This window comes from Tiliqua scincoides, chromosome 1 (assembly GCF_035046505.1).
Source record: "Tiliqua scincoides isolate rTilSci1 chromosome 1, rTilSci1.hap2, whole genome shotgun sequence".
In the NCBI taxonomy this organism is placed as follows: Eukaryota; Metazoa; Chordata; class Lepidosauria; order Squamata; family Scincidae; genus Tiliqua; species Tiliqua scincoides.
Genome location: NC_089821.1, coordinates 173,166,663 through 173,190,499, shown reverse-complemented (window position 1 = coordinate 173,190,499; position 23,837 = coordinate 173,166,663). Strand labels below are relative to the sequence as shown.

Sequence of the window (23,837 nt, the reverse complement as noted above, 5' to 3'; positions counted from 1 at the left end):
CAGGCTCACTTCTGGAAGAGAAAACTAGCTGTGGAAAAAGGGATGTTAATACTTAGCACCCATAATGAAAAAGAGTTGAGCACTCATCTTCACACATTCCTTTCACTCTTAAAACCAGATACCCACCTCTTCCTTCTGCATGGCTGGGGCAGGCCCATTTTTAAAGAAATAGGTCTGCCAAGGTCACATCTCATTTAGCTCTTCCTAGTCATCCAGCGAGTTCATTATTTAAATTGGAAACTTCCTATATTCATGCCTGTAACCTCTATGGTTACCCTTATTAAATTAACATGAGTTACTACTGTAAAAAATGACTATTACTGAAACACGGCCCCCTGAGTTCTCTGTTACTTGGGCTTTCATACTAGTACCCTCTGGGTATGGAATAGGAACCAACTATGCTTCTCACTATGAGCAAATAATGGAATCCAGGAGAATTAATTAGGGGTACTCTGCCCCCTCATGTGAAGTGCTACAAGTACAAATTACTCACATCTAACCCACATAAGAAAGGGCAAAGGGAAAAAAAAATAGTGTGCAAGGCTGTTCTCTTAATAAACTCCCTTCGGTGAGTAAAACCCAGAACAGCATCTGTTGCACTGAAATGGAAGCTTTGTAATGAAAAGACCCACTGTGTCTGCTTTCAACTCCTTGACCTCCATTTCCCCTTTTACTGGCAGCATAATGAATCATCAGGAGGCTTTCAAGGTGCAGTTTTCTCTTTTTTTTTTGTATTGAATGGCAAACTGCAAACAACCAACTGTTTATCAGGACTAAACATCTTGTTTCTGGGTTGATGGTGAGTAAAGAAACAGCTAAAAGAGCAAAGGGTGGCCCAGGAGAGCAGGAAGCCAAAGAAAGAGAAGTCATGGAAAGTCATAACAACCAGGGAAGTAAGGAGGGCAACACATAAAAGGGCACGCAAGAACTGATGATGCACAAAAGGACTTCAGAAAAGAACCAGAAGGATTAAGGATACCAGCAGAGTTTCGTCAACTGCCCAGGGGTATCAAGTAAAGGCAATGTCCTTAGGCTAAAGAAGAGCAAACCAGACCTAGAGTTTCAAAGGCTGATTAGGAAAGATACTCTCATGACACAGCAAGTTTGAATGATTGAATACAGTCTGGTTGGAACAACTTCTCTTAGAGCAGCTAGTCATGGAGCCCACCAGAAGAGGTGACTCTGGATTTAATATTGTGCAGTACTCAGGACCTGGCTCATCAATATCAATGTTACGGAGCCGTTGGGGAACAGTGATCATGCTGCGATCCATTTCAACATGCACGTCGGGGGAAGAATACCGGACAAATCTCTCACAAAAACCCTTGACTTCCGACAGGCGGACTTCCCTCAAATGAGGAGGCTGGTTAGAAGGAGGTTGAAAGGGAAGGTAAAAAGAGTCCAGAGTGCATGGAGGCTGCTTAAAACAATAGTAATAGAGGCCCAGCAGAAAGAAAGGCTCCACTAATTCCAGGAGAGTGCCCACATGGCTAACCAGCCAAGTTAGAGAGGTTGTAAAGGGCAAGGAAGCTTCCTTCCATAAATGGAAGTCTTGCCCTGATGAGGAGAATAAAAAGGAACATAAACTGTGGCAAAAGAAATGTAAGAAGGTGATACAGACTTACAAGCGAGACTATGAGGAACACATGGCCAGCAACATTCAGGGGAATAATAAAAGCTTCTTCAAATATGTTAGAAGTAGGAAACCCGCCAGAGAAGCGGTTGGCCCTCTGGATGGTGAGGGAGGGAAGGGGGAAATAAAAGGAGACTTAGAGATGGCAGAAAAATTAAATGAGTTATTTGCATCTGTCTTCATGGCAGAAGACCTCGGGCAGACACCGCTGCCCGAACAGCCTCTCCTGACCGAGGAATTAAGTCAGATAGAGGTTAAAAGAGAAGATGTTTCAGACCTCACTGATAAATTAAAGATCAATAAGTCACCGGGCCCTGATGGCATCCACCTAAGAGTTATTAAGGAATTGAAGAATGAAGTTGCTGATCTCTTGACTAAGATATGCAACTTGTCCCTCAAAATGGCCACGGTGCCAGAAGATTGGAGGATATCAAATGTCATACCAATCTTTAAAAAGGGAAAGAGGGGGGACCCGGGAAACTATAGGCCGGTCAGCCTAACATCTATACCGGGTAAGATGGTGGAATGCCTCATCAAAGATAGTATCTCAAAACGCATAGACGAACAGGCCTTGCTGAGGGAGAATCAGCTTGGCTTCTGTAAGGGTACGTCTTGCCTCACGAACCTTATAGAATTCTTTGAAAAGGTCAACAGGCATGTGGATGCAGGAGAACCTGTAGACATTATATATCTGGACTTTCAGAAGGCGTTCGACACGGTCCCTCACCAAAGGCTACTGAAAAAACTCCACAGTCAGGGAATTAGAGGACAGGTCCTCTCATGGACTGAGAGCTGGTTGAAGGCCAGGAAACAGAGAGTGGGTGTCAGTGGGCAATTTTCACAATGGAGAGAAGTGAAAAGCAGTGTGCCCCAAGGATCTGACCTGGGACCTGTGCTTTTCAACCTCTTCATAAATGACCTGGAGACAGGGTTGAGCAGTGAGGTGGCAAAGTTTGCAGATGACACCAAACTTTTCCAAGTGGTGAAGACCAGAAGTGATTGTGAGGCGCTCCAGAAGGATCTCTCCAGACTGGCAGAATGGGCAGCAGAATGGCAGATGTGCTTCAATGTAAGTAAGTGTAAAGTCATGCACATTGGGGCAAAAAATCAAAACTTCACATATAGGCTAATGGGTTCTGAGCTGTCTGTGACAGATCAGGAGAGAGATCTTGGGTGGTGGTGGACAGGTCAATGAAAGTGTCGACCCAATGTGTGGCGGCAGAGAAGAAGGCCAATTCTATGCTTGGGATCATTAGAAAAGGTATTGAGAACAAAACAGCTAATATTATAATGCTGTTGTACAAATCGATGGTAAGGCCACACCTGGAGTATTGTGTACAGTTCTAGTCGCCGCATCTCAAAAAAGACATAGTGGAAATGGAAAAGGTGCAAAAGAGAGCGACTAAGATGATTACTGGGCTGGGGCACCTTCCTTATGAGGAAAGGTTACGGCATTTGGGCCTCTTCAGCCTAGAAAAGAGGTGCCTGAGGGGGGACATGATTGAGACATACAAAATTGTGCAGGGGATGGACAGTGTGGATAGAGAGATGCTCTTTACACTCTCAACACCAGAACCAGGGGACATCCACTAAAATTGAGTGTTGGGAGAGTTAGAACAGACAAAAGAAAATATTTCTTTACTCAGCGTGTGGTTGGTCTGTGGAACTCCTTGCCACAGGATGTGGTGATGGCATCTGGCCTGGACCCTTTAAAAGTTTCTGGAGGAAAAATCCATTATGGGTTACAAGCCATGATGTGTATGTGCAACCCCCTGATTTTAGAAATGGGCTATGTCAGAATGCGAGATGCAAGGGAGGGCACCAGGATGCAGGTCTCTTGTTTTCTGATGTGCTCCCTGGGGCACTTGGTGGGGCCGCTGTGAGATACAGGAAGCTGGACTAGATGGGCCTATGGCCTGATCCAGTGGGGCTGTTCTTATGTTCTCATGCAGTGCAGTGGGCTCATGTTCAACAATTATGTCTTGCACAAACTGCTCCTTGGAACACTTGATACCTGAGACCAAGAGTTAAATAACTTTACCCACTATGCCATGTTGGTGTTGTCATGGATGTATATGGGGCCTAAATGTGACATAGTGAAAGGTCCTGGAACCTGGGGCACTGACAAGTCATCATGTGATGTCGCATGACATGGCATCACTTCTGGGTTTCCCCCAAAAGAGAAGATGGCGATGGCAGTGGGGTGCATGTGTAATCTTCGCGCTGCTGTGCTCCTTTCTCTTTGGAAGCTCAACCTCAAAAGAGAAAGGAATGCAGCAGTAGGGAGATTGCAAACCACCCAAAACAGATGGCTGCGGGACGTGTGTGATCCCAAAGCCCGTGAAGCCAGAGGGCAGCAGCACTTTCCACCACTTCACCTCCTCCTCATCCTGTTTCTTTTGTGTGCATGAAGGCGCAAAGGGGGAGGAAGAAGTCATTGGGCCCAGCAGCTGCTTCTTCGTGCAACCCCTTTTGGCTCAGCCACAAGGGGGTGCCAGTAGAGGATGCGTGAACAAGCAGCGATCTTATTGAACCCAATTACTTCTTCCAAGGTGGCGGCCTCCATCTTAGATGGCCTAATTTGTCACCCCTCCACATGACGCTCCAGGGTAGAATACAGAACGCGCCAGACTCCCACCCGCTATGCCACCATATATTATCCAGTACAGATCACATATGAGCTATGTGTCAGCTGCCCATTCCTGACAAGCCTTTTTTGCACCAAAAACTCAATCTGATTGTTTTGCATGCACACAAAAACCTGCAATTTGGTGCTCTGTCAGGATTACAATACATGGAAACAGATTAATCCATTTTGATTTCACTTCTGTGCACACTCACCTGAGACTACCACTGAACTACCTGAGTTTACCAAATAAACTTTCTTCCAAATAAATATATTCAGGACTGTGTCATTTGTCATTCTAAAAAGTTACTAACCTGGGGGTGGGATTAATCTGCTCTTTTCAGTGCAAGTGGGGGGCACAGAAGAGCACCCACAATTAAGAAGCAAATAGGAGTTGCTTTGTTTCAGTGGCTTGCCCACAAATCTCATGTTAATGAAACGTTAGGCCAGCAAAATAGGAGCAAATTCTTGGGTTGGTGAAAGTCAGTGTAGTGAGGGTAGTAATGTATTTATGTAACACTTTTCAAAAGAAAAGCGGTTCACAAAAGTATTTGCATAGCAAAAATGAATGAACTGAGGGTCCCGTCCTGAAAGGGCTCAGAATTTTAAAATGTGCCGAAGAACTACCAGAAACAGCCACTAGAACATACTAACAGAGAATACCTTCCATCACTTTGCTGTAGATGTGGCATTATGGTTGTGACAATAGTGTCATAATGGAAGGCATTCTCTAGATGGCAGCAAAAGACAGCAGTTCTGTATGACTAAAACCACAGATGGACCTCCCAGATCTTTTAACTTTGTAGCAATCCTATTCCAGAGCCAGAAAAATAAACCATTAATCCAATTAATGAAAGGTTAGGCCAAATAAAAAAGATCCACCTTTCCCTCTGAAACCAATAGGAAAGGGACAAATTTAACCTTTGCTAATTAGGTATCAATTAATGCTCCTAGGATCTGGCAGTTTTCTGCATTGCTCAGGTTGGCTTAGGTGGCAACAACAATTCAGTCGCTCTCTCTGAAGTGTTTGTCTTTGCTAATGGGCTTACCCTAGCTTGACATGGGGTTGAAAACCATCATGTGTAATAAGCATTTGCTTGCACTATTTATAGATTACCTGAAGGCCAATCAGCAAAAATGATTAAATGTGGAAAGATTCTAGAACTTGCAGTACAAATACAATGTCACCGATTGCAGCAGCAGGGCAGTGACATGCGTTAGAGAAAGGGTTTATGGTTGGAGCATTAAAATGGTCATAGAACCTTGTACCATTGAGAATGGAACATCATAGTGATCAGGTTCAGGTTACCATTTTGTGCAACATGTTTTATTAGTTGACTATGACTGAATGCCCTTCTACCTCCTACTCTTCTTAGGGTTAAACTGAACATAACACATTTATTTATTTATTTATTTATTTAAGGGATTTTTATACCACTTTTCTTATACTCACAGCTGAGTACAACAGAATACATCACATTAAAAGAACAAAATACAATTTTTTTTTAAAACCATAAAATAATTTAAAAGTTACAGCAATAAAAGAACAGATAAAATTTATAGCAGCATAAAAAATAAAAAAAATTCAGAATTAAGGGGGTCCCTAAGTTCCTCCTTCTCCAAAAGCCAGGTGAAAGATAGATCTTCAGATCCCACCAAAAACCATATACTGAAGACACTGCTCTGAGATGTTCTGGCAGCTGGTTCCAGAGGCGTGGTGCCCCCAACCAAGAAGGCCTTACACCTTGCTGCCATCCCCCTGATTTCAGATGGTGGCAGTATCTTGAGAAGGGTCCTCTCTGATGACTTCATGGAACGAGCAGGAATATATGGGGGAAGACAGTCCTTGAGGTATCCCGGTCCTGTGCTTTATAGAGCTTTAAAGGTCATGACCAACACCTTAAATTTTACTTGGAAAGGAAAGGGCAGCCAGTGTAGCCGCGGACACAACAGCATGGCAGATTCTACATGCCAAGCCCCAGTGACCAACCCAGTTGCTGCATTCTGCACTAACTGCAACTTCTGAACAGTTCTCAGGGGTAGCCCCACACAGAGTGAGCAGATCTCTTACCAGCTTTTTCTTTTCCTTCAAAATGTCCAAAAAGGAGGTTAATTTGATGAGGAATATATTTAATCCTTTCCCCCTGCACCATTTCATGCATCTAAATTGCACCCAGAGGCAATTGCAGACTGGGCCCCAGTGCCCCCAGGAGCACAGGACTGCAAAATGCCACCCCCACCCAAAAAAACAGTACTTCTGGTTTTCCACAAAAAATGGAAGCACCTTTTTTGGCATTCTGAAGGCCTAAGAAGGCTTTCTGGTGGCCAGAGAGACTGTGAGCAGCCTTCCCAGCCCCTAAAAGGCTTTCCAATGTCTCAAAAATGGGTCAGAAAAATAGGGGGAAAATGGCGGTGGTGGAAGGGTCCTGGTGGCCCCCTGCGTGATGCCATCCAGGGAATTCCCCCCCCCCCCCGGTACCCTGTGCTCAGAGGCTGCTATTAGCTTCATGGGGAGGGGGAATACAGGTACCTGACTCTTTACCCAGTATATTTAATAGAAAGTGGGTTTCAACTGGGAAAACAACAAAGGGGAAACAGCTAAACAATCCTTCTCCAGCACTGCTGTCCCAGTCCAATTTCTCCACCCAGTATAGCTGCTTTTCAGTTTGCTTGTTTATAATAGTTGGTAGATCCACTGGTATCCTGCATCACATGCACCTGTGTTCTTACTGTATGCTTCCAGATTGCCAGAGAAGCCTGATAAAGGAAAGGCTGCACTCTTGGTACTCAAAAGTTGTCGAAAAAATCTCTTGTACTGAAGTTGCAGAAGGAAGTGTGCTGGGAGTGCAAAGAAGCAGTGTGGGATTTGAGCTGTACAAGGCGAATTGCCTCAGGAGAGAGGCATCCATGACAACAGCACCAGATAGGCCTGGAAGGCAGAGTTAAGACAGGTGATTTGGGGTGCGCAAGGCACCTAGCAGAGAATAATGAGCGCAAAAGGAAAGATGAATGCTCTTTAGTAGCAACCCTGGCAACATCAACATGTTCTCATGACTAATTGGTCCTGTGGGATTTACACTTTAAAATCTTCCTTCACTTAGAGATGTGCTGGTGTCATCAGCATATTTGTTTTTGAGCACTCTCCATTCATTTGAAGGGGGAAAGAGAATCTTTGCTTTAAAGCTGCTAGTGTGAATCAAAACTTGTATATCATCAAGTTATATTCTGTGGCTCAATCAGTCAACACAGCAGTACTGCTGATACTACAGTGAGGTTATTTTAATAAGTTATGGGATAGGTCACATTATTAACATTTTCTGGGCTACTGGTTCATGGGCCTTAATAACGTGAAAACTGTGTGTGAGGTATATTGCGCAAATGCAAATCTTTTTTTGTCTTCTTTAAACTATATTTACAAGACTTTTACTTAGAACTGACTTGGAGGGTAGTGCTTTCCAGCAAGGCCTGTTCAGTAAGACCTTTATTAGCATAAAATACAGAGAAAGAACAAACAAAACAAAAATATACAAAGACAACACAACATAAGCATGAACATCAGTCACTGCCCAGAGTCCCAGGGCTCTGCCTGGCTATTACCCCAGATAAAAAGGAAGCGACATTATCCAGAGTCTCAGGATCAGGTGTGGAAAGGAGAGACTGAAGCATGATTGAATCCTCCCAGCCCTGCATCCTAACTAACAATGGGCCTAGATATTTCTTGCGTGACGCATCATGCAGCGGGCAGTAAAAAAAGGTATGCATTAAGGTCTCAACGCAGTCCCTACCACACTTGCATTTCCTCTCTGAGTAGGGGATACCACTGAACCTGCCTGTTAACAAGGCAGATGGAAGAGCACTACACCTTGCAAGTGTGAAAGCTCTCCGAGCCTGCGGGCACACCAGGTGGTAAAAGAAGGAGACCGGTTTCCCAAAACTGACTGGAATATGGAGATGGAGTGGAGAACATGTGGTTTTGGCGGCACTAAACAGCTCTTGTTGTTCAATATCAAGGATTCTTCCTTTGACAATTCTGTAAGCTGCATCACAACCAGTCATACCTAACTCTGCAATGTCCAGCCCTATTGACTTAATTTTAGTTAGAAGATCTGTGATCTCTATAGGCATGACTGGATCTGATAATAATTGGTACATTCGATCAGAAGAGGTAGGGTTAAATAAAATCCTAAACCAAAATTTCAGAAGTCTTAACCATGCAGTAGTCTTTAATCGAATTAACCCCACCTCGAGACACAGAACCGAGTAGGGAACGCACCTCGGTAAGCCCAAAATCTTCCGTAAAAAGGAGGCTTGGATGCATTCTAGTGGTTGGTTAATAACCTTATACCAGACAGGACAGCCATAAAGAACCTGGGAAAGAAACTTTCCCTTAAACGCCTCCAGAGCGACCGGAACATAACCATTGCCGCAGGTGAAAAAGAAACGGGAAATGGCTGAGGAAGCTAGTTTGGATGCGTTCTGCACTGCAAGGCCTGTGAATCTTTGAATACACCTAGTAAAATACAGTAATACAGGTTTCTTCTAGACATCTAGTCAACCTCGTTCCAGATTGATCACTGTTTGTTTGTAAATGAACCTTTAACTGGGGTCCACCTGACCTTAAATGATGCAAGATTTCCCTGTGCTGCTTTCATTTCTTTTCAAATCTCACCAAAGAAAAAGAGTTACTAGACAAGGATCAGCAACACAATTCATCACTGGTGTAAGTGACCAATTAAGCAACAGAGACGGTTCTGGACTTCTTCTCACTTCATGCATCTTCTCTTGGGCTGCTTTATTTTTTCTCCCTGTTGCTTCTTTTTGCTTGTGGACTCTCACACCCCTACACTCCCTTCTGTTTTACGAGGAAGTAGAACCAGAGGGAGCTGCACAATCAATTGCCTTTGATGTTCAGTGGAGACCATTCTCGCATCAAAAGACTGTGTGTATGGGAAGTGGGGAAAGGAAAGGATATCAAGACCAAAGACCAGGTCTTTAAAAGACAGGTGGGGCATGTTTTCAAATCACACTCAACCAACAGGGATTTTGTTTTAAATAATGGAATCACAAATTTATGCACACGCCCAAGACAGACTCCAGAGGAATAGGGACTAATGCACATGACTGTAATTAAGTTCTTGCCCTCCAATGAAGACCCCCCCCCCCAAAAAAAAAAAACTAAAAAAAAAACTGAGATGAAACCAGAGGATGGTAGGAAATACTATGTGAACCTGGTAACTTGTTACATGAGCTGAACAGAGGCTGCTAAAAATATAGCCTACTTGGAGTAACTGCAGATTTAATTGCTGCATAAGGAGGCATTTACTGTCATATTTGTGACTAATTTGAAGTATTGCATTATTTCACCAAGAAAAATGCCTTCTGTTAGAAAAACTAAGTTTACATACCTGCTTTTTTTCTTCTAGCCCTAACCATAAGTGATGCTGCCTTCAGTAGCAACAGATCCTCTTGGATGTCATTTGATTCCTTCAACATTCGACACAAGGTTCACATTCAGGTGCAATTCCAACCACTTTCAGCAGACGGCATTCTTTTTTATACCGCCCAGCACCTGAGTCCACGATCAGGTAACCCCAACTACTGATGATAACAGTGTTAGAATAGTCTCTAGTATGTAAAAAAGAAAACTGATGAGTACACTTCACTGGAATGTTTCATAGTTTTGTACCATTTGATGAATCAAAACTAAAGTTGTACAGCAATACCTTGCACTTTCATCAGATTAGGGACCAGAGCATGGATGAATGTCAAAGCATAGCCTTATATAGCTTGCAAACATATTTTGGGCAGTGAAAAATGTAAATAACTATATAATGCATGTGAATGCATGCAAAACTTAAACAGAAATAAAAGGAAACGAACATAAGGGCATTGACAAACTTCATGGAAGGTTGGATGAAATCAGAAGAAAGGAAAGCATGTGGACAAAATGTGAAATATGGTTATAATTGAAAATGGTTGAAAGAGCAAAGCAATGAAAATGAAGTGAATGAAAGTCAAGGTATTCCTGAATCTGCAAATGTGTGAAAGTGGACAACATGGCTATAGTGCAGTCTTGACAAACTCAGACTCTGATCAGTTATGATCACCACAATTATTGCAGTACTAAAAGGGCAGGAGAGGATGCATACAAACATCGCCCCGGTGACATTTTTAGCCAGCAGCAGCCCAAATTAGTTTGACCCATCCTGTAAGGGTTGGAGTGGCAAGGACAGCCAATATTTTGGATGTGTGCATTCTTGGGAGTTCTTGTCCATGCTTCTAAGTTGGCACATGAACCAGGCTGGGTGGGATGACAGTGATCTACTCCCACCATGGTAAAAGGAAGACACCACATTCTATCCACTACTGCTGAGGTATTCAATCTGTGCATCCCGCCTCCCTAGTGAGGCATGGCTAGCCTCCAGGGCTGGCATCTCAGGGAGAGAGGCTGCTCTGCTCTGCTCAGCTGCACGTGCTGCCTCCTGACTTGCTGCTTTTCTGCAGCTGTGAACGAGGTGGATGGGGCAGCGTGAGGCTGGGAGTGCGTGTGAAACATGGTGGGGGGAGGTGGGAGAGAAGGCTGGCTGGGCAGGCAGAGGTGCCACATCTCATCATGGAGCTCTCTCCATGTGCAACTTTCCATGTGGAAAGACATAGGTGCACCTTTGTTTTAAATGCAGCTTTTAGTTCCTGACAGTGACCCTCCTTCTCCCTTTCAAAGTCATATTCTACATGGATTTCTCAAACCTGACCAACGCAAGCTGCAAAGTGGAGGCTGGAACCAGATCAAAAGCAAAGCGAGGTGAAGGGAAGGGACAATGTTAGCAAGCAATATGAGCAAGATGCAAACAAGGAGAGAGAGAGAAGTTCCACACACACACACACACCCCGACAAAATTAGTCTAATTTTTTATCTTTTGTGGTGCACTACTTTGGGTTGCTCATCAGGGGCTAGAAAATCGGGGTATAAATCATAAATAAACCAAACCAAGCCATCTAAATTAAAAGGTGGCCTCAAGCAGCAGATGTCAGCTCTCAGTACCTTTTTGCTTCTTCCACAGATAATTAACACAGCTTGTACCTAATGGCCATCTTATAGTAATCCATTGAAATAAATGGACTGACTTCCTACTGTAGCATGGACAAGGGTATTACTAACAACAGACTGTGAGAGAAACAAAGCCAGTTCTCTTATGTCCCAGCAGGAAGAGATTCTTAGAACTACTTAAATAATGCAATAAACATACATTTCAATTACATGTTCCCCCTCCACATAACACGCCTCTGCCAATTGAGTAACCCTGTTGATTTACCCATGTTAGCTATTCAAACCACACTGCCCTAAAGAATTTAAAAGGAAAGAAAAATTGAGCTTTGCCTCAGTTAGATGTGCACCTTCCAATGAGCCTGTCAAACTGGACAGATTTAGACAGATGAAAGGCCCAGGAGTATTCTTGCTGCAGCCAAAATAAATGAAAGGGGTTTCTGTTGCTCAGTTTGCAAAGTACCTTTTGTACACCCTTTCCTTTAGTCAGTGTTATGCAAGCCTTAACAATTCCTTTTGACAGTTACGTAAGCTCTAACAAGCGCCACCCGCACCTACCAGCTGAGTAGCACTGTGAGGGGCAACAGGCTCACAGCAAATTCATTGCCAAGACTGAGCACTGGGCAAGTTTCTGAACTGGCTCAGAGGGCAGTACATTCTGTCCAGAATTACCGTAGATACTCGCCTATAGTACGTGAAATTTTTGCCAAGTAATCAAGCTCAAATTATCACTTCGCCTTATCTCCAGGTCTATCAGAGGGCAGAGCCTTTCAACTCTGAAAAGTTTCATTTCTCAAGCCAAAGACAGACAGGCACCAAGTTTCTCAAGCAGCAGGCAGGCACAACTCCTTAAAAGCAAATTGTTTCTACAGCAGTGGTCCAGCCAAAGTTAACCTTTTATTCTCCTTCCTTCTGCTGCAGCCTGGTTCTGCTTTGCAAATGCTTGCAAAGCAGGTCTGTTTTTTGAAACACCAGGATGGGATCCTCCTTCCCAGGCTACAATTCAGTGCACCATTACTTATTAATACCCATGGAAAGCAGTAGGTCTACTTCTGAGTAAAAAAGGTTGCAAATATCTCATCTCTCTGCTGTGAATTGAATTGCACACTCTCAGTTATATGTTATGGGTTGTATGTTGTATGCAGAGCTTCTGGCTTAACACACCAGACACCTTAAAGGTGGATTTGATTCATGGTTCTCCTGTACTGGTTCCCAACCTTTCTCACTTGCATGTCCCTTGGCAGCCCATTTCCATAAATTGTACCCTTCATATTAGCAAAATGTTTGTAATTAATAATACAAGCCCTCATCTTCTCCATATGAAAGCCTAGACTTCATGTATTCATCACATATTTTCTTTTTCTCTGTTTGAAGAACAGAAGACTCTGCTTTTGCACTATTTTGCACCAGAAGTGTACTGAGAAATTCTGGGTGATTGATCACTTTCCTTAATATGTTTCAGCTTTTTGACTGTGCTGTTTTTCAATCACTGGTTCATAGATGAATTGATGACCAAAAACTAGCTATTGGTGGGGCTTTCACAGCCAAGTAGCTACCTCCCTTCCTGCCTTGCTGGTTCTTTCAAGGCATTCCTATCTTGCAAGGCATTCCGAAGCACGACCTGCCTTTTTCTGCCATCATTCCATTCTTTTTCAAGTACCCCTAAAGGTCCTGTTGAGTGTCCCTGGGAGTACATGAATACCAGGTTGGGAATCATTGTTTTACTGGTATGTAGTTTACAGTGCACTTACTCTGATAGTGTTTACAAAAAGGTGATGAAGACCAGAATTTAAAAAGAATAAAAATGTATCTTTTGATCTTTTACTATGTTTTTAATAAATTAGAGACTACAGTTCTTAGGTAATAATTACTGGTGGGTTATTTTTCAGGATCTGGCCTCAAGTAAAACCAGACAAAACTATAGTCAGACACCCCCTCTAAGTTCACCCCCCCCCACTTATCCGAGGGTCATGGAAAATTCCATGATTGTTGGTTCAAAACCTGCCCTCAACTTATCTGTGGGGTCGACTTATGAGTGGCTGCCTGTGATGCATCTTTAACGGGGGGGGGGGGCACAAATCGCACCTTTTTATTCTAGCTTTGCCACTTGTCAAAAACTCCCCTTTTTCCTCTTTGCCTTGTTTTGTATTTTAAGGGACTGCAGCCCCTCTGTCTTCTCTACCAGGCCTGCATAAACTGTTACCCATTGAGCTAAAACCCAGCCTAGCAACCATAAGCCAGAGGCTAGATCAGTCCCCATTTTTGCTGCCTGCACCTGAGCTACAAAACATGTGTATGTGTCTAGTGCTTAAAGACTTTTCACCCCTTCTTTTCCACAGGTGATTTCCTAAGTATCTCCTTAGTTAATGGATATGTACAACTGCGTTACAACCTTGGTGACAGAACAGTAATCTTACAGAGTTTTCAAAATGTACGTATCACAAGCAATACATGGTATTTAATTAAAGCAGGAAGAATTGGTAATGAAGGCTACCTGGACCTTGATGGCATCAACATAACCCAGAAAGCGAGCAATGGAATGGCTGCCCTAGACACACTCACAGATTTCTATGTAGGAGGGGTATCTTCTTTAAATCTGGTTAACTCAATGGCGATTGAGAACGAGGCCACTGGTTTCACTGGCTGTATTCGCGAGGTACTTGTTAACAACAAACAACTAGAACTGACCGAGAATGGAGCTAAAGGTGGATCCAATATAGGTGACTGCGATGGAACTCCTTGTGGCTACACAGTGTGTAAAAATAATGGAAAATGCAAAGTTGAAAATTCCAATTTTTCTTGCTTATGTCCCAAGCACTGGATGGGAAAGACTTGTGAGAAATCTACTTATTGTTCACATGATAGATGTCTGCATGGAGGCATTTGTGTACCCAATCATATTTTATTTTCTTACATTTGTGCATGTAGACTTGGCTGGTCAGGCCAACATTGTGAAAAACAAGTCTCATTTTTTGCTGCAAAATTTGTAGGTAATTCATACATCAAATACACAGACCCCAATTATAAAAGAAGGGATCTCAGATACACTAGAATCTCTTTCAATTTTACCACTGTCCATCTGGAAGGTTTAGTCGTATGGTTAGGAAAAGCTGAGAATGAGGACGATGATTTCCTTGCTGCTGGTCTTGTTAATGGAACACTAAAAGTTGTAGTTAATCTGGGAGAAAGAATCTCTGTCCCTCTTATTCACCATAGAAAGTCTCTATGTTGCCAAAAATGGTATTTTGTCACGATAGCACAAAACAAGACTCTCATTAAAGTATACCTTGATGAGGAATTAGTTCTCTTTGAAGATCTAGATCCACAAAGAAAATACACTGCTCTAAACTATGGAGGCACTTGTTATTTTGGTGGGTTTGGACTTGATAGAAGAGTAAACACTGTCACTTTGGGGCTTTTTAATCAGGGGCTAATTGGTACAATTAAAGATGTTGCACTCTTCCAAGAGTCTAAAAAGATCACATTAATTAAGGCAGAAGGCTATAATGTATATAGTGGTGATAAGAACTGAACACCCCCAGGATGAATAAAGATACCCTATGAAAAAGTTATTTTTAAAATGAAGGTCTGTTTATTGTACATGGTCAACTGTATGAAGAAACCAGAAGTCAGCAGCTAAGCAACTGGCTACTTAGTTCAAATCACTGTGAGAACTTCAGCCCTACCATCACTCCTCACTTCTTGGCTCTTGGTATCTGACAATTTAGGACCCAATCCTAAGCTCAGCCAGTGCTAGTTGCCATAAACATACCATAAAGCACATTTGCAGCACCAGGTGAGTAAGGAGCACTGATGCTTGGTCTGCACCTATCAGGCGCCAGGCCCAGAGCTGGCAGGAAGAGGACGTGCCACTACCGGGGGTAAGCACAACTGCCAGGCAGCAGTATGGCCTCTTCGGGGTGGGGGAAAGGTGGAATGAGTGCAGGAAGAGAACGGGATGGGGAGGAATTGGCAGAGCTCGGCTCCACCGCATCCTGAACTCCATGTGGGCCGAAAGGCCCAACAGAGTCTCTCAAGTCTGTGCTGGCAAAATGACCAGGGCAGATTTGAAAAGCCCTATTGCAGGGCTTGGGGCTTTCCCTGGGGGAAGGTGACTTTCCTCCCCAAGGAGACCTCCAGCTGTTTCCCAGGACCCGCTGGATACAGTGGTAGCAGTTTTGGCACCACTGCTCCAGCAGGTGATGGGAAGCTTATAATCAGGCAGTTACAAGGGAGACAACATGGTTTGTAGTATAGTACAACTAGAACAAACACAATTCCTACGAGTGCTATAGTCTCTAGAACCTTATCCCCCCTTGCCTCTTTGCTGACTTTGTTCCTACTGAAGCTGCAGAGATAGCAACATGCAGATCTAGGCCTAAATCCTGTATATAGTTTTTTATTTAAGAGATTTATACCCCACCTTTCCAACCCACTTAAGGGCCCTCAAGGAAGCTAAGTTTTCCCTAGTCCTGCTTGATACATCTTTTCTTCAGTTGCATGTCTTCATTGCAATTCTAGTCTGAAATTCCAGATTACTGCTGAGCTAGATGCACCAGTGGTCTGACTTGATAGAAGGCAGCTTCCTTATGCCAGGTAGAGAGAAGACAAATGATGACTAAGCACCAAAACAAACAAACAGCTCAAAGAGGGCAAAATCAGCAAGTATTTCTGGGTTACAAAAGACACTTTCTCTCCACTATCCTAGATTTGTTTAATGGATGAAACAGGCATATAGAATATTCATGTATCCAAGTCTCCTGAGCAGGATATTAAAAATGTACGGTATGATCTACACAAGGTTTCAGTGGTATGAGTGCCAATTGTTGCAACTTTATATGGAAGGAGGAGACAAGTACAGTATGAGATTCATACAACAACAACCTGCTATATGCCATAGCAGATGAGGTGATGACAGAATGGCTGTAACACTGCAGGCTGCAGGTGATGGATGTCATATTTTAATACTTCCCTACATTTAAAACAAACAAAAAGCCCAACCCAACTTTTTCACTTGTGGTGTTTGGTTTAAAAAAAAAAAAAAAAAAGGTATTTAAAAATGTTGTTTTCCACTTGCAGTCTGAAGAGGTACAGTTAATTCCACTACTTCAGGAAATCAAACTTCATGTAGATCAGGTCTCAAGATTTCCACAATGAATATTTCTCCTCTTGTCCTAAACCCCCAGTAACTGATCACATCAAGAGCTGGAACTAACAGGCCATCTTAGCTGCAATATTAACCATTTGAGGCAGCCAGAGAAGCAAAGAAAATGGTATGCAAAGTTTTATGCAAAAAACAGCTTTTGCTGACTTAATACATATTGACAGGCATAATATTTCAGGGAGCAAGTACAGAACAATAGACTTCCACAAGAGATTGTCAGAGCTTACTATCGTTGCATCTTACATCCTGATCCTAAATGCATTTATGTGGAAGACGCAGTGGTTTCTAATTTACTTTGAAGTGTGCTACACTTCAAGTCTGAGGTGCTCTAAAGTGCAAATTGATTCACTAGAATAAATGTGGTTTTGATTTTGGAAAAATGGAATTGCAACTTGTTCAATATAAGAAAGAACAAAAATAAAAACAGTATTTGTTTTGTATCTCAAATAAAACATGCAGTCACCAAACCAGTTAATACATTTCCCACTTGGTTCTTGTCATTTTCTAGTAAAATATTTACCTCAAATTCCTAAGTGCCTACTATGCAGCTGCACGCTATGTTTGCACAGAGATCCAAATACAGGCTGGTTCTCAAGGCTAGACAGAAGGCAAGCGGTTTGGACCCTTGCCCTTTCAACTGACTGGCCAGGCCCCAGCACATATACCAGAGGACAAGGCAAGTACTTTCCCATTTGTTTCCTCCTACAACTTAGATTTCTTTTGCATGCCTGTGCTTGGATGCATAAAAGGATGACTGGTAAGATTACAATTTGGAACTCACAAGAGCAGTAGACTTGCTTTTAACAGCATGTGGGAAAACTCCTGCTTTCCCTAAATGAGGTCAAACATAGCATAATGGCTAAAGTTGTAAAGTAGTCAAACAGGAGAAACATGGGCCTACTGTCCTTAAGTTTCTACAAGACTATACCTATCGCCATGCCAAAGAACCACTGACAGACCTCCCCATTACTACCACATCAAGGATTGCAAACAAAGATCCTTCTGGCTAGCTGGGCTTGGTTTTCTTCTCTAGACAGCTCTAAGCAGACTGCAATCAGGATCCCCCTTTGGGAAATTATTCAGAATTGGGGTACTTGCACATTGTCACTACCAAAATATTAATAATCACACTAATTTTAAGCATTTTTATGTTGAATGTCTATTAAGCTTGTTTTCTAGTTTCTGTAAGGAGAAAAAGAACTGAGAAATGGGCAGCTGGACTTGGGAAATGAACAAGCTGAGAAGCACTGCTCATTAGATGAAATTCCCAAGTACTGGTGTAAAAAAACATGACTGAAACAGACAGATGCAGTGAATATGATTCCCTATTGCCAAAAGATGATACTCCATGCGGTTTTAAGGAAAAATATTTTGTAAGCATTATTGCAAAGCGCCCATCCCACAAGACTGTAAATCCAAACTAAATATGACTTTGGATTTCTATTTAAAAACTAGCATACACTGTGTACTAAAAAAGAAAAAAGCCATTTGCTCCTTCAAGCCAACAATCCTAGAGAGTCACATTTTTTTCAATAACAAGCTACCAAGCACTGTATGTTATAGAATTTTTAATTTTACTGTATAAAGCCATGTGCAAGGTTTGCAAGTTGGCTGTTATATTTAAATAGCATTTCAAAATAGCCTAAGAATTTGTTTTAATCGCATGTTATTGGAAGGAAGTTTCATTTTGATACCAAAGTGCAAAAAATCTATGTTCATAAGGTAAGGCAATTTTACTCCAGAAGGTTCTTCATGTAATTCTCTTAATTTTACTAAATACTTCAAAACAGAATGCTGAACAGAATATTGCAGTGGTATCCAACAGAAACAGCAATATACTGTAATCTTCCACAGAAATCACAAAATTTTTACTGATTTATTAAAAACCCTAGGGTTATTAAAAATTACCAGTCATGAATTGTAAAGCCAAGCCACATTTATACATCTTTTTTGTTACATTGGGTTTAGCCTATTGCTTCACATCTATTAAAATCAAACAAACAACAGCTGTGAGAAGGCATTATCATTTGTAGAATCAAAATATCCCTTAAAATATTTACATTTTACAATATAAAGGATAGTAAAACACAATGTCATGTACAAGCTTAGGTATTCAAGTCTCTGAAGCATGAGAAACGGTTGGTAACTCAATTTAATACAAATCATAGCATAAAGGCTAAAGTTGTAAAAAACCTTATTAAAATAAGTGCATCCTACAGCAATAAAATCTGGATCACAAAGCCTGCTCATCTCGGCCCACAAACTGCTTCAGATGCTTGGGAAATACCTGATGATCAATACTGCTCTTTTAAAAAAAAACAACTTTCTCTTTTGAAAGTCTTCAACAGCATTCAGCTTACTGCTGTATGTTGCATCCAAATGTGGATTTTTCAGGCTGTGGCAAAGTCCTTTTCTGGGTTCTGTTTTGTTTTTGAAAGAAAAGCCAGTGCAATTTTAGAAGAGTTTATAGTACAAAAAAATTCACTGGAGCATCTTAAAACAGAAGAGAGCACAAATCACCAAAGGCAACAAGTATCGTGACTGAAGCCAAATTTGACAACCTTTATGCATCTTTTATTGCATATTAAAAGAAAACTCTTAAAATTCTGACTATACAAGCAATGTAAAATTTCGAACAATTCAACTTCTAGATCAGTAAAATGTAAAAGAAAATGAATAATCGGTACACAGACTAGTGCCAACTCGGACTTGTTTCTGCAAAGCACTAACACTGAATTAAAAAAAGAAAGAAGAACGGATGGCACAATTTTACCCAGGCATTTTTTTTACACAGAGTGCAGGACAGATTCAAAATTGATTCTGCCCTGTTTGTTTAAAGTTTTAAAGAGGTGGCCTTTTTTTGCTTCTACCTTTTGCTTTTGCTGCGGTCACTGTGGTCCCTGTCTTTGTGGTGCCTATCTCGTTCTCTATGCCTCTCCCTACTTTTCTCTCTCTCCTTCTCATGAGCACGCTCATCACTTTTGGACCCATCCTTTTTTTCAGGATTTCTACTTTCTCTCGGGGATTTGCCTTCAGAGTCCTTATCATTATGGGAAAGCCGTGACCTCTCTTTGTCCCTGTGCCCTTCTTCCCTGGATTTTCTGTCTCTTTCTTTATCCTGGCTTCTATCTCGGTATCTACTCCTCTCAGAATCTGGTTCCCAGTCATGCCTGCCCTTTTTCTGGTGATGGGAGTCACTGTAAAATCTCTGCCTATGCTGGTCACTCTTCCTCCTACTGAATGCTCTCTCTATGTGCTGACCTTGCCTGCCCCAAGGGTCACTGTGACGCCTTTCTGGTCTCCTATTGTCTCTACTCTGACAGAAAGGTTCTGGCCCTGAGAATCTAGACTGCTTGGGAGTCAGTGGTGGTGCAATTGGTGCAACTGGTCCAATGAAGTGTGGAGGCTGACCTGATAGATGAATCATAGGTGGCCAAGGCATCAGAGGATTTTGAGCAAAGCCAAAACCTGGAGGAGGAAGAAGTGGAGGGGGCAAGCGAGGGGGGAAACCAAACACAGGATTATTCTGTGGGGGAAAGTTAGGAGCCACAGTCCCTTGAAACTGAAAACCAGGTGGAGTTCTTTTCATGTGCGAAAAACTGGGCTGCGGAGTCCTGATTGGTGAGAAGTTTCCACTCGCAACAGGACTGGGTATTTTGGTACTCAACTCAGAATGGGAGGAGTTTTCAGTTTCAAACTGGGAAGATGATGATGTCGATGTTGGCAACAATCCCCTTCTAACTGAATGCACTGTTTCAATGCTTTGCATTAATGTATCATCACGCAACTGATTTGCATCTTCCAACTGTGAGGTGCATGCCCCGTCTACACTAGTTGCAGCTGAAGCAGATATCTTTGTGCATGTCTGACTATCATTTTGATTTAAGTCTTGGTCATTTCCTGAAGGCTGATTATCTACTTTTTCCTGTTCCACTTCTAAAGTGTCTGGTTGTTGACTATTTTGTATTTCTTCGTTTCTAATACTGTCGCCTTCATTTTCCAATGTATGGTTCTGTTGGCCACGTCCAGCTGCTTGCCTTGGATCCCTTTTAAGATTAATGAACGGTGGAGATTTTGAACTACTAAGAGTCACACTGTCAACAGTTATGATACCAGCATTATTGCTCGCACTTCCTTTTCCCATGCTCAATGAGACAGGACAATCTGTGGTTTTTTTACTTTCCTGAGAAACAGTATCTGGGTCCCCTACCTTTAGATTGTTTTCTATAGTCTCTTTGGTTTCTTTGCTCTGTGGCATAACAGTTAAGCCTGCTAAAAATGCTTCTGTAGAAACATCTGGTGGCTTCCCCTTAAGACTTAGACTTATAGGATTTCCTGAAGAACATAAAACATCTGTTACTGGTGTCTCAGCTGTTATGAGATTATCACTGGATTCTTTTGAATCATCCTGTTTACCCTTAGCTTCTTCAACTATGGCAGTTACTACAGGAATGTCCATTTTTTCTTCTTTTACACTAGTCTGCATAGCCAAGAGAGACACATCTTCAGAAGCAGACTGGTCTACTGCTGGTTGAGCATGTTCAGGCATCTGCCCCACGGTACCCAGAAGACTTTGAAGAATGTCATCTACTGGCAACGGTTTACTTGCTAGCTCCAGAGCAGACGAATGATTTTCCCATCCAACCAAAACTCCAGGAAGGAACCGCAGGGGCTTTGGTGGTTCCTGCTTGATGGTCTCCACAGCAGTTTCACTGGCTATGACTTCTTCCGGATTAGAGAGTTGGGATTTGAGCCTTTGTTTGTGCAACACAGCTGTGAAAGAGTTAAAAAAGTCATTTTCTTCTTCTTTTTCTACTACTTCAGAATGAAGAATTTCAGGTTTGTTCAGTTTGCTTTTCTTTTCTGGCAGCAAATTCACAGGGCCACTTTCAGGACTTTCTTCAGCTGGACTAGTGCTTATATTAGCAACAGCACTAATTGATCTTTTGAGCTTCTGGCGAATGATCAATCCCAGCAACAAATTGGGCCGGTGAACTTCAATCCCTGTATTTTTTTTTTAAAAAAAATTAATAAATAAAATCACAATATTACAGTTAATAAGATATTTGTGTATTTCAACAGAATATTTTGTTTGTTTCAAACAACTACCTATGCCATGGCAATCTCGAAAAGCTCAACATAACATCTGCTATGTACTGAACCAGGAAAAGCACTCGTCAAAATTTATCTGTCTTTCCTGCCCTGCAAAATTCCTGTCCTGCAAAAGAATTAGTTCTTGTTCCAGGCCAAGTGTTAATTTTATTAATGAAACAAATGAAACAGAAACACCTGGCTACTGCAAATACACAAACCAGCAGAATAAGCACACCTCTACAAAACAATGCCTCTTCTAACACTGTGTTTACAACACATGTGAATGCCCCCAAAATATAAGGATCAAACTGCCTAACTTCCAGGACAATCAAATACAGCTCAATAATTTAAGAACAAGATCTCTCTTCAGCCCAAAACCAATTTTCAGCCTACTTTTGTTACTTACCAGGACCATCAAAAGGCACCAACTGATGTGGAATTTTATCAGAGGCACCTAGAGGAATAATATATAAATCCTTGATTTGCTTCATGCTATTAGCGGCCACACCATAACGCTTTCGGCTGCTGAAGTACGCGAACAGCAAAGTGTATGAAATTTGATCCTCTTCAGTAACAGGAGTAAAACGAACCACACAGATTTCCTATTGAGAAGGGAGGGGGAAAAACTTACTTACAATTTGTTATCTTTTTCTTAAAGCTAGAATTCAGTCGGGAGGGGCAGAGGGGAGGAGAAAGACAGTCAGCAACCAGCATCTCTACTTTCTGAAGCACATGAGAAAAAGCTGGGGAAAGAATTTTTAAAACCTGAGAAAATTTCAATGTCTACACCTGAAAGGTATAATGAAATCCAGCCAGCCTCCAAACATCTTAGGATCAATACTGTACTGCTAAAATAGTTACCTCCTGATTCAGGAGAACTTTACAGTGCATAGCATTCCACTACCTGAAAGTCTCTGGAGGATAACCAAGACTATCACAAACTGCTAACCGTAGGAGATTGCTCTCCACAGCTTCAGACACAACTAGCACAAGGTTTCCCATCAACTGGCCAGCCTGCTCAAGTGTGTGAGGCACCTCACAAAACACAACAGAAGTTATAAATAAGCAACTTTGTCTGGTGAATTATTCATCCCAGCTGTTCCAGGGTCAAATTTGGGGGTATAGAAAAAGAACTGTAGTCTTCCTTTTGAAGGCAGACCTGAAATATACAGAACTGAATTTATGTTCAACAGCAAAAGCGTGACATTGAACCCTTTTCAAAACCAAGGATTAATTAAGCAGAAATTTAGCAAAACTCTACAAAAGTTACATTTCTAAAACAAGAAGTTTCTCTTTACCTTTGTCCCAGAAGCTTTTATTTTTTCAACATATTCCCAAACAGTCTGAGGCGATATCCTGCCACCTACTTGGATACTATCTGGTAAATCCTATTGGGGCAGAGGGAAAAAGAGGACAGGAAAATGTAGGTCTTTTGCAAACATTTGCTCTTAAAATGCTTAGTATTCATATTAAAACAAGTTATACATAAATACTGCTAAGAACTGTCACTTTGTTATAACTATACTAGACTCATCAGTATTATTCTCATAATAGAAGGCATACTACTATTCAATACAAGTGAAAGAAAGCATTCACCACTGGTTGAATAAATGGGAATTTATAGAAGAAACTAGTGAATGAGGTAGAGAACCAGGCCCAGAAGTTCAGAGTGTTGGATTCAGATCAGGGTTTGAATTCCTGCTCAGCCACAGACTCTATGTTAGAACACCAAATCTGTCTCTAACATGGGAACAGAAGTGATCTACCTCACACGAATAGCGTGAAAATAAAGCAGACAAGGAAAAGGCTACTGTGCGTGAGCACTAAGTATAGTGGGCCACAAATCTGAACACATAATTATACATATTAATCATATAAACAAAGGTAGACATCCATAATTAATGCATTACACATGCAAAAACTGAGAAGCTTTAAAAAACTATGACCTCAAAATGCCAAAATATTTTCATATGGGCTCAAGCTGTTACTGCTTCTGCCTTAGCCTGGTCCAAACAACAAAGGCTCCCCAAGCTACCTGGCATGAGGAACATAATACATTTTGACTAATTCAAATTCATCACATTAGAATTATCAAACATTTGTTACAACTGACTGACATTTGGATATGGACAGGTAGTTAGACATACAGCTTCACCTTGTTGGGCATTTTCAGCTAAAGGATGCAAATTCTTCCTGGGATGTTCACAGTACAAAAAAAGTGGTGGGGGGTGGTCTTCCAGTGATCTTCCACTGAACTCAGTAGAGATCAAATGAA

The 23,837-nt window shown here is 41.8% G+C and overlaps 2 protein-coding genes across 2 annotated transcripts in view; one reads left to right on the top strand and one right to left on the bottom strand.

Moving 5' to 3' along the window:
• Window positions 1-14,839, top strand: part of EYS (eyes shut homolog) — a 556,153-nt gene extending 541,314 nt beyond the window's left edge. Inside the window, 2 exon segments of the mRNA XM_066622702.1 lie at window positions 9,683-9,844; window positions 13,644-14,839. Of these exon segments, the coding sequence (XP_066478799.1) occupies window positions 9,683-9,844; window positions 13,644-14,836 (1,355 nt within the window). The 3' untranslated portion in view covers window positions 14,837-14,839.
• Window positions 14,840-16,342: 1,503 nt separating this feature from the next.
• The window catches only part of PHF3 (PHD finger protein 3), a 60,075-nt gene continuing 52,580 nt past the window's right edge, over window positions 16,343-23,837 (bottom strand). Inside the window, exons 14-16 of the mRNA XM_066612422.1 lie at window positions 22,861-22,950; window positions 21,969-22,164; window positions 16,343-21,472 (exon numbers count right to left, since the gene is read on the bottom strand). Of these exons, the coding sequence (XP_066468519.1) occupies window positions 19,335-21,472; window positions 21,969-22,164; window positions 22,861-22,950 (2,424 nt within the window). The 3' untranslated portion in view covers window positions 16,343-19,334. The remainder of the gene's footprint in view (window positions 21,473-21,968; window positions 22,165-22,860; window positions 22,951-23,837) is intronic.